The 15,778-nt window shown below is 41.4% G+C and overlaps 1 protein-coding gene across 1 annotated transcript; it reads right to left on the bottom strand.

The window, feature by feature from the left end:
* Positions 1-863: 863 nt before the first annotated feature.
* LOC139473220 (cysteine-rich venom protein-like) lies at positions 864-15,424 on the bottom strand. The gene is made up of 12 exons (XM_071255746.1): positions 15,304-15,424; positions 15,165-15,196; positions 14,441-14,605; positions 12,739-12,832; positions 10,664-10,818; positions 9,616-9,712; positions 8,830-8,925; positions 7,517-7,615; positions 6,405-6,509; positions 5,148-5,246; positions 3,951-4,022; positions 864-1,020 (listed from the first exon to the last, which is right to left on the bottom strand). Exons 1-12 carry the CDS (start codon positions 15,422-15,424, stop codon positions 944-946), a joined length of 1,212 nt encoding a protein of 403 aa, XP_071111847.1. The 3' UTR covers positions 864-943.
* Between the last annotated feature and the right edge of the window lie 354 nt (positions 15,425-15,778).

Below are 15,778 nucleotides of genomic sequence, written 5' to 3'. Positions count from 1 at the left end.
AGTACACACTAGCAGGCGTCACGAGGTAACTTCTGTCACTGTACACACTAGCGGGAGTCACGAGGAAACTTCTGTCACTGTACACACTGGCAGGAGTCACGAGGTAACTTCTGTCAATGTACACACTAGCAGGAGTCACGAGGTAACTACTGTCAATGTACACACTAGCAGGAGTCACGAGGAAACTACTGTCACTGTACACACTAGCAGGAGTCACGAGGTAACTTCTGTCAATGTACACACTAGCAGGAGTCACGAGGAAACTACTGTCACTGTACACACTAGCAGGAGTCACGAGGTAACTTCTGTCAATGTACACACTAGCAGGAGTCACGAGGTAACTACTGTCAATGTACACACTAGCAGGAGTCACGAGGAAACTACTGTCACTGTACACACTAGCAGGAGTCACGAGGTAACTACTGTCAATGTACACACTAGCAGGAGTCACGAGGAAACTACTGTCAATGTACACACTAGCAGGAGTCACGAGGTAACTACTGTCAATGTACACACTAGCAGGATTCACGAGGAAACTACTGTCACTGTACACACTAGCAGGAGTCACGAGGTAACTTCTGTCAATGTACACACTAGCAGGAGTCACGAGGTAACTACTGTCAATGTACACACTAGCAGGAGTCACGAGGTAACTGCTGTCACTGTACACAATAGCAGGAGTCACGAGGTAACTTCTGTCACTGTACACACTAGCAGGAGTCACGAGGTAACTGCTGTCACTGTACACACTAACAGGCGTCACGAGGTAACTTCTGTTACTGTTCGCGCTGGCAGGAGCCACGAAGTACCTAATAGCTCTGTACACATTCACTTATGAAACCACACACAAAAGAGTAACGAGGTTTGGAGGAGGTGGTTGTTATTTATTGCTTCACAGCGAGATGTACATCAACAAGACTCCTCAGGTCCAGCTGTGTCCGAGTCAGGCACACTTGCACGCCTGACCGTACGCCAGACCACATAGGTTGTTGCTCCTTATGAACGTGCAAATTGGATTTTCTGAAATTTGATAACACATTGTATTGTCAAATGCGAACTTATAACGTTACCTTCCGTACTGTAACCTCCGCACATTGCCTGATGCAGTTGTTCTTAACATATTTCAACGACCTGTTCCTTTGTCATGTCTTTCGCAAAAGCGTCAAATGACATTCCGGAGTAAATATGAAACCCTAAATTGCTGAGGTTGCGGTAAAGTGCCCTATCTTCGACAGAGCAGCTGACGGTACACAAAGTTGGACAAGGAGATGTTATAACAACGTCATTGCAGCAGTGTCATACCAAGTGCTTGCACAGAATATTGCATCTTTCCGAGGCAAGAGAGTTAACTGACTTCCAGTCCAATATAGTCAGTTGCCTCTCTTGCCTCGGGAAGATGGGAATATTGAGTCTTAACACTATGGCTGTTTATGGTGGTTCTACTGCAGTATATTGACACTTATCCCTGTGACTGTATATATTGGTTCTACTGCAGTATATTGACACTTTTCCCTGTGACTGTATATAGTGGTTCTACTTCAGTATATTGACACTTATCCCTGTGGCTGTATATGGTGGTTCTACTGCAGTATATTGACACTTATCCCTGTGACTGTATATATTGGTTCTACTACAGTATATTGACACTTATCCCTGTGGCTGTTTGTTGTGGTTCTACTACAGTATATTGACACTTATCCCTGTGACTGTATATAGTAGTTCTACTGCAGTATATTGACACTTATCCCTGTGACTGTATGTTGTGGTTCTACTACAGTATATTGACACTTATCCCTTTGACTGTTTATGGAGGTTCTACTACAGTATATTGACACTTATCCCTGTGACTGTATGTGGTGGTTCTACTACAGTATATTGACACTTATCCCTGCGGCTGTGTATGGTGGTTCTACTGCAGTATATTGACACTTATCCCTGTGGCTGTATATGGTGGTTCTTCTGCAATATATTGACACTTATCCCTGTGACTGTATATAGTGGTCCTACTACAGTATATTGACACTTATCCCTGTGACTGTATATAGTGGTCCTACTACAGTATATTGACACTTATCCCTGTGACTGTTTATGGTGGTTCTACTACAGTATATTGACACTTATCCCTGTGACTGTATATAGTGGTTCTACTACAGTATATTGACACTTATCCCTGTGACTGTATATAGTGGTCCTACTACAGTATATTGACACTTATCCCTGTGACTGTTTATGGTGGTTCTACTGCAGTATATTGACACTTATCCCTGTGACTGTATATAGTGGTTCTTCTGCAATATATTGACACTTATCCCTGTGACTGTATATAGTGGTCCTACTACAGTATATTGACACTTATCCCTGTGACTGTTTATGGTGGTTCTACTACAGTATATTGACACTTATCCCTGTGACTGTATATAGTGGTTCTACTGCAGTATATTGACACTTATCCCTGTGACTGTATATAGTGGTCCTACTACAGTATATTGACACTTATCCCTGTGACTGTATGTTGTGGTTCTACTGCGGTATATTGACACTTATCCCTGCGGCTGTGTATGGTGGTTCTACTGCGGTATATTGACACTTATCCCTGTGACTGTTTATGGTGGTTCTACTGCAGTATATTGACACTTATCCCTTTGGCTGTATGTGGTGGTTCTACTACAGTATATTGACACTTATCCCTGTGGCTGTATGTTGTGGTTCTACTACAGTAAATGGATACTTATCCCTGTGGCTGTGTATGGTGGTTCTACTACAGTATATTGACACTTATCCCTGTGACTGTATATGGTGGTTCTACTACAGTATATTGACACTTATCCCTGTGACTGTATGTTGTGGTTCTACTGCGGTATATTGACACTTATCCCTGTGACTGTTTATGGTGGTTCTACTGCAGTATATTGACACTTATCCCTTTGGCTGTATGTGGTGGTTCTACTACAGTATATTGACACTTATCCCTGTGGCTGTATGTTGTGGTTCTACTACAGTAAATGGATACTTATCCCTGTGGCTGTGTATGGTGGTTCTACTACAGTATATTGACACTTATCCCTGTGGCTGTATATGGTGGTTCTACTACAGTATATTGACACTTATCCCTTTGGCTGTATATGGTGGTTCTACTACAGTATACTGACAAGTATCCCTGTGACTGTATGTTGTGGTTCTACTACAGTATATTGACACTTATCCCTGTGACTGTTTATGGTGGTTCTACTGCGGTATATTGACACTTATCCCTGTGACGGTATGTTGTGGTTCTACTGCGGTATATTGACACTTATCCCTGTGACTGTTTATGGTGGTTCTACTGCGGTATATTGACACTTATCCCTGTGACGGTATGTTGTGGTTCTACTGCGGTATATTGACACTTATCCCTGTGACTGTTTATGGTGGTTCTACTGCGGTATATTGACACTTATCCCTGTGACTGTTTATGGTGGTTCTACTGCAGTATATTGACACTTATCCCTGCGGCTGTGTATGGTGGTTCTACTACAGTATATTGACACTTATCCCTGTGACTGTATGTTGTGGTTCTACTGCGGTATATTGACACTTATCCCTGTGACTGTTTATGGAGGTTCTACTGCAGTATATTGACACTTATCCCTGTGACTGTATGTGGTGGTTCTACTACAGTATATTGACACTTATCCCTGTGACTCTATGTTGTGGTTCTACTACAGTATATTGACACTTATCCCTGTGACTGTATGTTGTGGTTCTACTACAGTATATTGACACTTATCCCTGTGACTGTATGTTGTGGTTCTACTGCAGCATATTGACACTTATCTCTGTGGCTGTATATGGTGGTTCTACTACAGTATATTGACACTTATCCCTGTGACTGTATGTGGTGGTTTTACTACAGTATATTGACACTTATCCCTGTGGCTGTATGTGGTGGTTGTGGTATAGCATACTGATACCTTTGCACTGACAGGTGGCTTCGTCCAGGATCAGTGGAAGTTCGCATACCTGATCACACGTCGATGGGCCGACTGTAAATAACATATTGTGTCTTCATTAATTTGATACATTAGGTTCACTGAATGTTATGGTGTGGATGCGAACAAATAAACTGAACCTGCAGCTGTGTTGCCGCGTCTCTTTGTCCACAGGTAGTTAATGATCTTCACACAAGGTGCATATCTACACACAATTTAAGCTACACAGCACATACCCTGCCAACAACAGACTGTAAAACAGTGTTTTGTTGCAAGACAGACACATAGAGAGAAGTCCGATAGAAAAACGGATATCGCTATGCACATGACTGCACTGTGTGTTAATGCTAAAAGGCACAGTTACACAGACAGGGGATGGAGTTCTGACTATACAGATTACTAGTGTGTAACAGAGGTCGCCCGTCCCTGGGCTGGAGTTTTGACTATACAGATTACCTGGTGTGTAACAGAGGTCGCCCGTCCCTGGGATGGAGTTCTGTCCATACAGATTACTGGTGTGTAACAGAGGTCGCCCGTCCCTGGGATGGAGTTTTGACTATACAGATTACTGGTGTGTAACAGAGGCCGCCCGTCCTGGGATGGAGTTTTGACTATACAGATTTCTGGTGTGTAACAGAGGCCGCCCGTCCTGGGATGGAGTTCTGACTATACAGATTACTGGTGTGTAACAGAGGTCGCCCGTCCTGGGATGGAGTTCTGACTATACAGATTACTGGTGTGTAACAGAGGCCGCCCGTCCTGGGATGGAGTTCTGACTATACAGATTACCTGGTGTGTCACAGAGGTCGCCCGTCCCTGGGATGAAGTTCTGACTACACAGATTACCTGGTGTGTCACAGAGGTCGCCCGTCCCTGGGAAGGAGTCCTGACTATACAGATTTACCTGGTGTGTTACAGAGGTCGCCCGTCCCTGGGAAGAAGTTTTGACTATACAGATTACCTGGTGTGTAATAGAGGTCGCCCGTCCAGCCAGGGGCACAGTTACACAGACAGGGGATGGAGTTCTGATTATATGGACTACCTGGTGTGTAACAGAGGTCGTCCGTCCAGCCAAGCACAGCCACAAAGGCAGGGGATGGAGTTCTTATTTTATGGATTACCTGGTGTGTTACAGAGGTCGCCCGTCCCTGGGAAGGAGTTCTGACTTTACAGATTTACCTGGTGTGTCACAGAGGTCGCCCGTCCAGCCAGGGGCACAGTTACACAGACAGGGGATGGAGTTCTGACTTCCACCGTTCTCACACGTCTTGGAACATTCTATTCACAAAAGATTACAGGGATAATAAATAGACAATGGAAGCTCTCTATTGCAGCTTGGTAAAATATGGATTGAACCATCATGGCCAACGAGGGCCACCTCATCATCATCCCCTCCAGCAAGCGATGCTGCGAATCTTCCAAAGTAGCATCGCATTTTCCATCCCATTGTTGGCGCATTTCATCGCAACATCACATTGCCTGTAATAGGTTTGGCCGCTGATGCGATGACCCTCCTCAGCAATCGGTAGGAACGTCCTACTTACATCTAAATAGTGACCTCAAGACAATTGACTCTTAACGAAACTATAACTACGAGTACCGCCATATATTGATTGTATAATGTTGCATTTGATTGAAGATGGTTGGGTATGATTACTGTGGATTGATTTGGCATATACAGTCTGTAATCGTCAATATATATAAATAAACCTAAATTTAGAAAGAGGACGCTTGTCCTGGAAATATATACCTTAAGGATGAGAAGGTTTTGGACAAAAGTGTTTTATATCCAGGGTATGAAGATAGCTTCAATAAAAACACTGTCACTTTAAAGTACGTATGTATCATATGCAGTGAGTGAGGAGGCCGTAAAATACACGCGTACGCGATAACCCTATAGCCAAGAGAAGGCGGCGGTCAATCACATCACCTATAACTACTGGTTCTCCAACCACTGACTATAGAGTATAGTATAGGATATGATTGAACACACTGGTATGGGTTCAAATTCACTTCATAATATTCACTCTTAGACATGCACGTGTGTGTGTGTGTGTCTGCTTGTTCTAGTCCGGATTGATGCCGCAGTTTAACATGAATACCCCACTCAGACACAGTATACTTACTCAGAGCCGACCAGTCCTTGTTTTAGCCCCTTAATACCGAGCGCCAGACAGGGTAACAACAAGTACCATGTTTTAACGTCTTTTGGTATTCCGCTCTACCACTAGACCATGGAGGCGGTCGCAAGGTTTCAGAACATTTGGACAAAGAAAATCCATATCATAAGCACTGCCCGTTGTCTTTACGTAGGTCAACGACCAGCTCATTCTGGTTGACATTTACGTATCATCACTAACTCCCAGTGCATGAGCATGTGATATTAAATTTAAAATTAATAATTATATTTGTGCATTCATTTGCTAAGCTACTTACGGTTTGGACAAATCCCGCAAAATGTTGGACATTCAATAACTAGGTTTTGAAAGTTACAGTAATTGGTGTCTGTACAGTAAGTCTTGTCAGGCGTGGAGCAGGACACTGAAAGACAAGTATAAATGCACTGATTATCACATTATTATCGACGTTTCCCTGAGCTGCTGCATGTATTATGTCAATGGGATTTGTAAACATCTAGGTTCCCGACTGTAAAAGGAACAGTTGATAGTCGGGAACGCCTCTTTGAACAGCATTTCAGTTACATTCCAGCATATCAGTTTAACGTGAGCGGCAGCTCCAAGTGTTTGCTTGTTTGTTTGTTTGTTTGTTTGTTTGTTTGTTTGTTTGTTTGTTTGTTTGTTTAACGCCGCAACCAGCAATATTCCAGCTATATGAGGGCAGTCTGTAAATAATCGAGTCTGGAACAAACAATCAAGTAAGTGACATCATGAGCAATTGGGATACGATCACGATCATCAACATTCATCAACCAAGTCAGCGAGCCTGACCACCCGATCCCGTCAGTCGCCTCTTACGACAAGCATAGTCGCCTTTTACAGCAAGCAAGGTTGGCTGTTGGTTGGTTTGTTGTTTAACGCCGCACTCAGCAATATTCCAGCTATATGACGGCGGTCTGTAAATTATCGAGTCTGGACCAGACAATCCAGTGATTAATATCATGAGCATCGATCCACGCAATTGGGATACGATGACATGCATCTACATGTACCAAGTCAGCGAGCCTGACCACCCGATCCCGTTAGTCGCCTTTTACAACAAGCAAAGTCGCCTTTTATGGCAAGCATGGGTTGCTGAAGACCTATTCTCTTCCCCGATCTTCACTGGTCGAAGCCTCAACTGATGCTGGTCTAGTTCCTGAGGTTAAACCTACGAACAATGATTTTTTACCAGCGTTTTTACCAGGTGGAATCTGTTTGAACAGACCAACATCTTTTATCAATACTCCAAGTACACTACAGCACCATCACCCCCTTAAATTGGCCAGAATATCATAACATTTACCGACATCTGTTACAATTACCCTAGTTGAAATGCATAACGAATATCGTCATATGAAATCGAGTTATATACAACTATGTAAACGTTACGTGTTTCGCATGAATCTCCAGTGAATATTACAGGACAGTCGCAGGTACAGGTTGTCTTGTCAAGCGTCCCTCCGTTTAAACACGTCTTTCCTCCGCAATCTGAAGTCATACAAAATTCCATGTTGTAACTAACATGCAAGCCATCATGCTGTAATTATAACCAACACACGCAGTTCTCAAATTCGGATCCGGACATATCTACGTGCAAACCGAGGAATCGTTAATTGTCAAACAGTTGGCTTTTAAATGTAGCATTATTCTTGAATAAAAGCAAATATCATCAGAAGAAATATACTAGGAAAACAGTATGTGAAATGCTGGACTCCTCGTTGATGACTTCTTCGTGAACTTTGGTGATAGGACTTTGGGCAAGAAGTTGGCGTCCTCATGGGCACCAATTGTGCTCCCCTCGCTGTTTCCTCATGCACATGAATCGGAGGTTCTGCACGGATTGGCAAAATCCAACAGCTGAATTTGGCCAAGACGTTTATTTTATCGTAAATGATGGTCAAATAGTCAATTCCCTTCCACAGATTTACCCACATGATCTAGAAATAAAAGACACCAGTGAAACCGCCTTATTGCTTTCATATTTAGATATATGCATAAACATTCAGAGTGACAAAAACCCTCTCCACAAGACGATGACAAGACGGATGGCTTCAATAGTCCACTTTCCTTTTGTGTCGAGCAATATTACAGCAGCTCCAGCCTTTCACTACGTCTGAGGTACAATCGAGCATGTTCTTTCTTCGAAGATTTCAAAGCGCGTCATACCAATGCTTTTTTTCAGGCGAGCAGTTGTATGTATTTGTGCACTGGAGCAGGATACGCTCGCATTTTTCGCAAACACCTGTTATTATCCCTATCTGATAGTGATTCATAAACACATGCTTATGATATAGTAGGATTTGAATAATGGATTCTGCTTTTAGCAGAGGTCTCTCGTGATTATTAAGATGATTTTATCGCTTTGATTTCCTACACAACACACCAGCCAGAGACAAAGTACTGTAAATCGTGAAATTAATGCGTCTCCAAAAGAATGCGACCACTTGCCCCTAGCCAAAAATGCGACTCAATATGAATGCGACACCCCACTTCTCTCAAGCATCAGTGGATATATATGTAAATAAAATGTCTTCTGTCAGGTTTACCTCACCTTAATCCAACTTTACATAAATCTAATCACACACCAAATTGCACCGCTTATTTTTCGCATTATTTACATTTTCGCATTTAATTGACGCTCGCGTTAATTTCACGATTTACAGTATTTAATAATGTTTCACCTCTGATATACATGTACCTACCGCACAAACCGCTTGCATCTCTAGTCTCACACTGGGTCTGACAGGAGGAAGTTGTGCACAGCTTAAAGGGTGTCTTCGTGTCGTCCGAGGTCTGTCTGGAGAACATTTTGTTTAGATTTTAGCGATATAAATGGCCACCTGCTCTGATATTGAAATTGAAAATACACTTATTTTTACTAAAACCCTTCAGCTCAATAACTTGAATTGCTGAGGATAATGAGACACATATGGCATTGTCGAGTGTCGTGCAAGGTGAGGTGAGGTGAAATGGGGTTTCACGTGGCGTCCAAGATTATTGCACTTATATAGCGAGGTATATTTGTCTGATTCTACTAGTCCGGACTGATGCCGATTTTATAGTACTGGCCATCTGAGATTCCATGCCGTAGTTGAACATGAATGCCCCACTCAGACACAGTGTACTGACTCCGAGCCGACCAGTCCTTGTCCCTAAATGCAGAGCGCCAGGCAGGGTAACAACAAGTACCATCTTTCAGCGCTTATTGGTATGACGCGGCCGGGATCAAACCCCGAACCTTCCGCTCTCCGGACACACGCTCTACCACTAGACCACTGAGGCGGTCTGTGTCGATACAAGAAGAGATTGCATAAACAACAGTGCCGAGAAATCAAATTCAAAGTATTAAAAATATTTATCAGATTGATGTCTGCAAACTGTTACAATTAACATATGTTTCATGCAGAAACTCCATCCATCATATTGAAGCCACATACTGAGCCTCATCCCTCTACCCGACCCCATCACAGTTATATATAGACTCACCCCTCCAGCGTAGTTGCAGACAATGTACTCCTTTGTTACGTCTCCCTCCACACATCTCGCCCGACCACACCCTATGCGTGTCACACGTTCCAGAACAACCTGAATATCATTACAAAACAATGAAACCACCATGGTCGTTCGTTGATGTATCTTGTAATGTTACATCCAGCATTAATTGGCCGATGATTTTTTAGTAGTGCATTCTCCTCGGAACAGCCACAAATGTAATTTGTCCTTTTCAGAATATCACCAGCCAGAAAGCATCCTCAAGCGCCAATACAGGTTATCAGAAAATGAGTGTGTCGGTGCATCAAGCTTTTGATGTAAGCGATTGATGAATACAAACAATTCTAGCGGCAGTTTTCGTATGGTGGTGTTTTTAAGTGTTGAAAACTTATCACAAACGAATTAATTATGTTGTTGTTATACATTTACACTCTGTAAATCTGATCGCCTATAATAACCTGAACCTGTAAATAAAAAGTGTGGCTTCAAAAAGGAGGGATGGTTGGCTACCCCTGCCTCCCCTCTGGACCTCGTATGATTGGAGACCTGTGACGATCCGGGATAGAATAGGTCTTCAGTAACCCATGCTTGCCGTAAACGGTGACTATGCTTGTCGTAAGAGTCGACTAACGGGATCGGATGGTCAGGCTCGCTGACTTGGTTGATGCACATCATCAATCCCAGTTTCGTGGATCGATGCTCATGATATTAGTCACTGGATTGTCTGATCTAGACTCGATTATTTACAGACGGACGTCATATAGCTGGAATATTGCTAAGTGCGGCGTTAAACAATAAACCAACGAACCAACGAACCAATCGCATGATTATAATAAAGCAATGTAATATATAAAGACGTTTACATGAGTGACGTATCTAAACCAGACTCATAAACATCCTATATCATTTTTACGTAAATTGGCGTTAAACTATTTCTTATTGGCATTATTTCGATCTCTACTATTAAATGAGCAGTACACGCCACCTGCATGTCACGTGATCGCTACCGCAGCACGAAGCTGCTACTGGTCAGAGAGTCTGTACCTGCGTGTAGTGGCCAATCACACCGCCATTCTTTGATCCAGTGCTGTACTCAAAATCCACGATCTCGCCATGCCACAGTGTCGTCGCACTGAGGTATGAGTAGCTCGCTCCGTAGTAGTTCGCCACGTTCTGGCCCATTATCACACCCGGCAGAGCTTGATGGAGAAACATATATAAATATATTATCACACCCGGCAGATGTATATGGGGAATTATACGTAATCCTAATCAACATACCAAGAACAGTTTTATTGGAAAATATGCATAATCTTCATAACCACACCCAGCAGAGATTTATGTATGTTTAATCCTAACGATCACACCCGGCAGAAACGTATGTGTAAATATACATGATCCTAATGATAACACCCGGCAGAAACGTATGTGTAAATATACATAATCCTTATTATCACACCCGGCAGAAACGTATGTGTAATATACATAATCCTTATTATCACATCCGGCAGAAACGTATGTGTAAATATACATAATCCTTATTATCACACCCGGCAGAAACGTATGTGTAATATACATAATCCTTATTATCACACCCGGCAGAAACGTATGTGTAATATACATAATCCTTATTATCACACTCGTCAGAAACGTATGTGTAAATATGCATGATCCTTATTATCACACCCGGCAGAAACGTATGTGTAAATATACATAATCCTCATTATCACACCCGGAAGAAACGTATGTGTAAATATACATAATCCTAATGATCACACCCGGCAGAAACTTATGTGTAAATATATATACAATATCCTCATTATCACACCCGGCAGAAACTTATGTGTAAATATACATAATCCTTATTATCACACCCGGCAGAAACTTATGTGTAAATATACATTATCCTTATTATCACACTCGTCAGAAACGTATGTGTAAATATACATAATCCTCATTATCACACCCGGCAGAAATGTATGAGTAAATGTACATAATCCTAATTATCACTCCCGGAAGAAACTTATGAGTAAATATACGTAATCGAAATTATCCCACCCGGTTAGATGCAAAATATCTGTTCAAATTCAATAGAGCCCCGAATAGAAGAAATATCCACCGTTACAGAATGTTGGCACAAGAAGGAGTTTTGTATGAAAATACTTTTCCACAAACCTTCATTATAGGATTGGAAAGTGTCATATTAGGTTTCGATCTTTATTTGATGGTGTGAAGTGTGACGAAAAACGTATTTCCAGTGACAGTTTTACGACATTGTGTGCATGACGATTCTTGGCCATGTGTTACTGACCTAACACAGCCTGATATAAAAAGAAGTTGTTTCCCTAGAGTCACAAACCAAGACATTTAGTAAATACAATTATTTACATCATTGATTTTGGTCTAATTGATAAAATATTGTCTCCATGTAAGTAGTTAGATTCTACTTTGTCAACACTGCGTCACTCTGTCTGAAGCAACCTCTACGGTGCTGGTCAGTAATGGTCAGTGGTCTTGGATACATGTGGTTCTCGTGTCACAACGTCCAGGGGGTTGCATATGACTTCCCGCCACCTTACAGTCGACATGCTAACAGCTGGATTCTCGTTAACACTCCTTGGACAAGAGAACATGTGTCCAATGCATAACGATACACGTGGGGTGTTGATACTTCATTTGGTAATAAATATTTAACATATAGCAAAGCACAAATAGCTACTAGTGTCTTGATAGTGTTCGACTAGAGATTTCCCTGTCTGCCATATGTCAAATGAGCATTAGCAGGAAGCGTTCGTTCAATCTCAAATGTTCCCAAGTTTCTTTTGTGTATACCACCTTGGTCGACTATTGACACAACATGCACAATCTTATGTTTTACTAGAAAACAGTTCATTGTAGTGTTTTATTCTAGAAATAATAGAAATCTGGAAAAAACATTACAACAGAGTATATTCATTTAAAAGTAGAAATATTCTATCTGTCGTTGTTGTTCACTAAAGGAGTCAAAGTCATTGCTATTTCCGATGATTTGTAACATGTACTTAGTTTGTTTTGAAATTTGGTTAAAGCCTATTTAGCTACATGACATTTATAATTTTAGACATGTACAATGTACATACTAGGTGTTGCTCTCTTCTTAGATGCATCCTCGTGTCCCGCGTAACATTGTTGAGCCCACTTTTGTGCCACCACAGCTATATTTTCATCCCAAACCTGAAATAAAACGCAGTAAACTACGGTTATAACGAACACGCTTATAATGATCTGACGGATATAACGAACTTACTTTTTTGGTCCCGACTATTTGCTGTAGTTATGCTATATATATGCTTATAACGAACTACGGTTATAACAAACTAAAATTATTAGTCCCTTTGAGTTTGTTATAACCGTAGTTTACTGTACAATGAAACATGGTGTTGTATAGGGGAGCATTGTGTTATATACACGAAACACATTGATCTATATATGAAACATTTTGTGTTATAGGGAAAACATTGTGTTACATGCTAGTATATGAAACACATTGATCTATAGGTTAAGCATTTTGTAGTATAGGGGAAGCATTGTGTTATTTATATGAAACACATTGACATATACATGTATGTGGAACAATGTGTTCTATAGGTAAAATCTTGTGTTATATATATGGAATACAGTAGTCTGTAGTTGACACATTTTGATGCAAAGGGGAAACGTGTATTATACGCGTTAGGACCATCCACGTTCATCTAACCTGGAATTCCACAGTAACATGTTCACATTGTGTGACATCCACGTTCATCTAACCAGGAATTATACAGTAACAAGTTCACATGGTGTGACCATCCACGTTCATCTAACCAGGAATTATACAGTAACATGTTCACATTGTGTGACATCCACGTTCATCTAACCAGGAATTATACAGTAACAAGTTCACATGGAGTGACCATCCACGTTCATCTAACCAGGAATTCCACAGTAGGAAGCTCACATGGTGTGACCATCCACGTTCATCTAACCAGGAATTATACACTAACATGTTCACAATGTGTGACATCCACGTTCATCTAACCAGGAATTCCACAGTAGGAAGCTCACATGGTGTGACCACCCACGTTCATCTAACCAGGAATTATACACTAACATGTTCACATTGTGTGACCATCCACGTTCATCTAACCAGGAATTCCACAGTAGGAAGCTCACATGGTGTGACCATCCACGTTCATCTAACCAGTAATTATTATACAGTAACATGTTCACATTGTGTGACCATCCACGTTCATCTAACCAGGAATTCCACAGTAGGAAGCTCACATGGTGTGACCATCCACGTTCATCTAACCAGCAATTACAGAGTAGGAGAATATGTTACTTTACTCAGAAAGTATTATCCCAAATATCACATTTGTTACATTTGACCACTTTCTAAATGGCATTGTGTGTTCATAGCTTTCGGTCATGGGAGCCGTGCCAATTTACATTTATCAGAGGGGTACACAAAATACGTGACCTAGACTACCATTTGTCGAACTTTCATTTTGTGGAAGCCTCGGTGGCTGAGTGGGTTAGATCGCTGACTTTGTGTGCTGGCGATTAGTTGCCTCACTCTGGCAGTGTGGGGTCCAATTCCAAATAGGACTCAACCAAAAAAGTACGAGAATCTGTACTTTACTCAGAAAGTGTTATCCCAAATATAACATTTGGTACATTTGACCACTTTCTAAATGGCATTGTATGTTCATAGGAGTTACACAGTAAGAAGTTCACATAGTTCACATCCACGTTCATCTAGCTAGGAATTACACAGAAGGAAGTTCATTCAGAGTGACCTACCACTTTCATCATACCCTCTGCCTCCTCCTGGGCCCTGAAGTTGTTGTGCTGGTCCACCATGTCCTGTTGTTCCTCCTCGGTCAGCAGCGCGGGGGTAGCGTTCGGGGCGTCGTCCAGGCACATAGTGTGGTCGGGCGTGATGGTTGAGTAGATGGGATCACATGTCTGGATTAAATGTGATATCTATCTATCTATCTATCTATCTATCTATCTATCTATCTATCTATCTATCTATCTATCTATCTATCTATCTATCTATCTATCTATCAGGCGCATATTTGGTAATATGATGCTCATTTCATTTGGATATCAATCCTTGGTTAATGAGCGATTCCTACATGTCTGCTTGTCGTAAGACGCGACTAACGGGATTGGGTGGTCAGGTTCGCTGAATTGGTTGATGCATGTCATCGTATCCCATTTGCGTGGATCGATGCTCATGATGCCAATCACTGGATTGTCAGGTCCAGACTCGATTATTTACAGACCGCTGTCATATAGCTGGAATATTGCTGAGTGCGGCGTTAAACAACAAACAAACCAAAACCCAAGCACCTGTATATGCATTTGTACAACACTATGCTTTGAGATATTCATTTACATTACAAAATCACCCTTAGGTCGGTGAAAGGAAATAGCTTATATTTACCTACAAATAATGTATAAGTACATGTAATTGTTGAAAAATGAACATATTTGCAACGATCAATTATGAATAACGTACCGCTCTTTTGTACCGGTAATGGTTCTTCTGGCCTACAAAAGAAAAAATATATGCAATTCATATGTTTTAATAAAAATAATCAGAAATATTATGTTTTAGAAAAAATGTATATAAATTCTGAAAAAGAATTGAATCTTACCAAATGTGTATCCGTATCCATATGACATGAAACTAAGGACACAAAATACAAATACTGGGTGCATTTTTCCTGTATTTGTACGGCAGGTAGACCTAGTCTTTGTAAAACTACACGAGAGCATCTGCTGTATTTATACACAGATAAGTCATACACGTGTGTTTGTTTAACGACACCGAGGTAAAATATGACCGAGATATGCCGCTAGGACAAACACCATCAGCTGCTGCAGGAAAAGGTGAAGATGATCCAGGTGGAAGCTCGAGGTTGATAAGTTGAAACTGAGTTGAACGTTCTCGAATAGACATTGTGTGATGTCAAAATTGAGGGGGCTAGTATAACGCTTCTTTGAACCGTACATCAGTTATATCACGATGAGTTGCAGATTCAGGTTGGAGCAAAGTCCGATGCAGATGAAACCTTTGGGTATGGTTCTGAGAAACTAGGAAACTAAATCAAGAGAATCTGGGATTTGAAC

This window comes from Haliotis cracherodii, unplaced genomic scaffold (assembly GCF_022045235.1).
Source record: "Haliotis cracherodii isolate W230 unplaced genomic scaffold, xgHalCrac1.p SCAF_27, whole genome shotgun sequence".
Taxonomy (NCBI): domain Eukaryota; kingdom Metazoa; phylum Mollusca; class Gastropoda; order Lepetellida; family Haliotidae; genus Haliotis; species Haliotis cracherodii.
The sequence above is the reverse complement of the archived record's forward strand: the minus strand, read 5'-3'. Positions and strand labels throughout refer to the sequence as shown.

Bases quoted from the DNA above. Each gene is read 5' to 3' on its own strand.
- LOC139473220 (XM_071255746.1), bottom strand. From the start codon at position 15,424: ATGCTCTCGTGTAGTTTTACAAAGACTAGGTCTACCTGCCGTACAAAT. The intron at 14,606-15,164 runs GTACGTTATTCA...CATTTAATCCAG, and splicing joins ATTACCGGTACAAAAGAGCG to ACATGTGATCCCATCTACTC. The intron at 12,833-14,440 runs GTAGGTCACTCT...GTTTTATTTCAG, and splicing joins CAGAGGGTATGATGAAAGTG to GTTTGGGATGAAAATATAGC.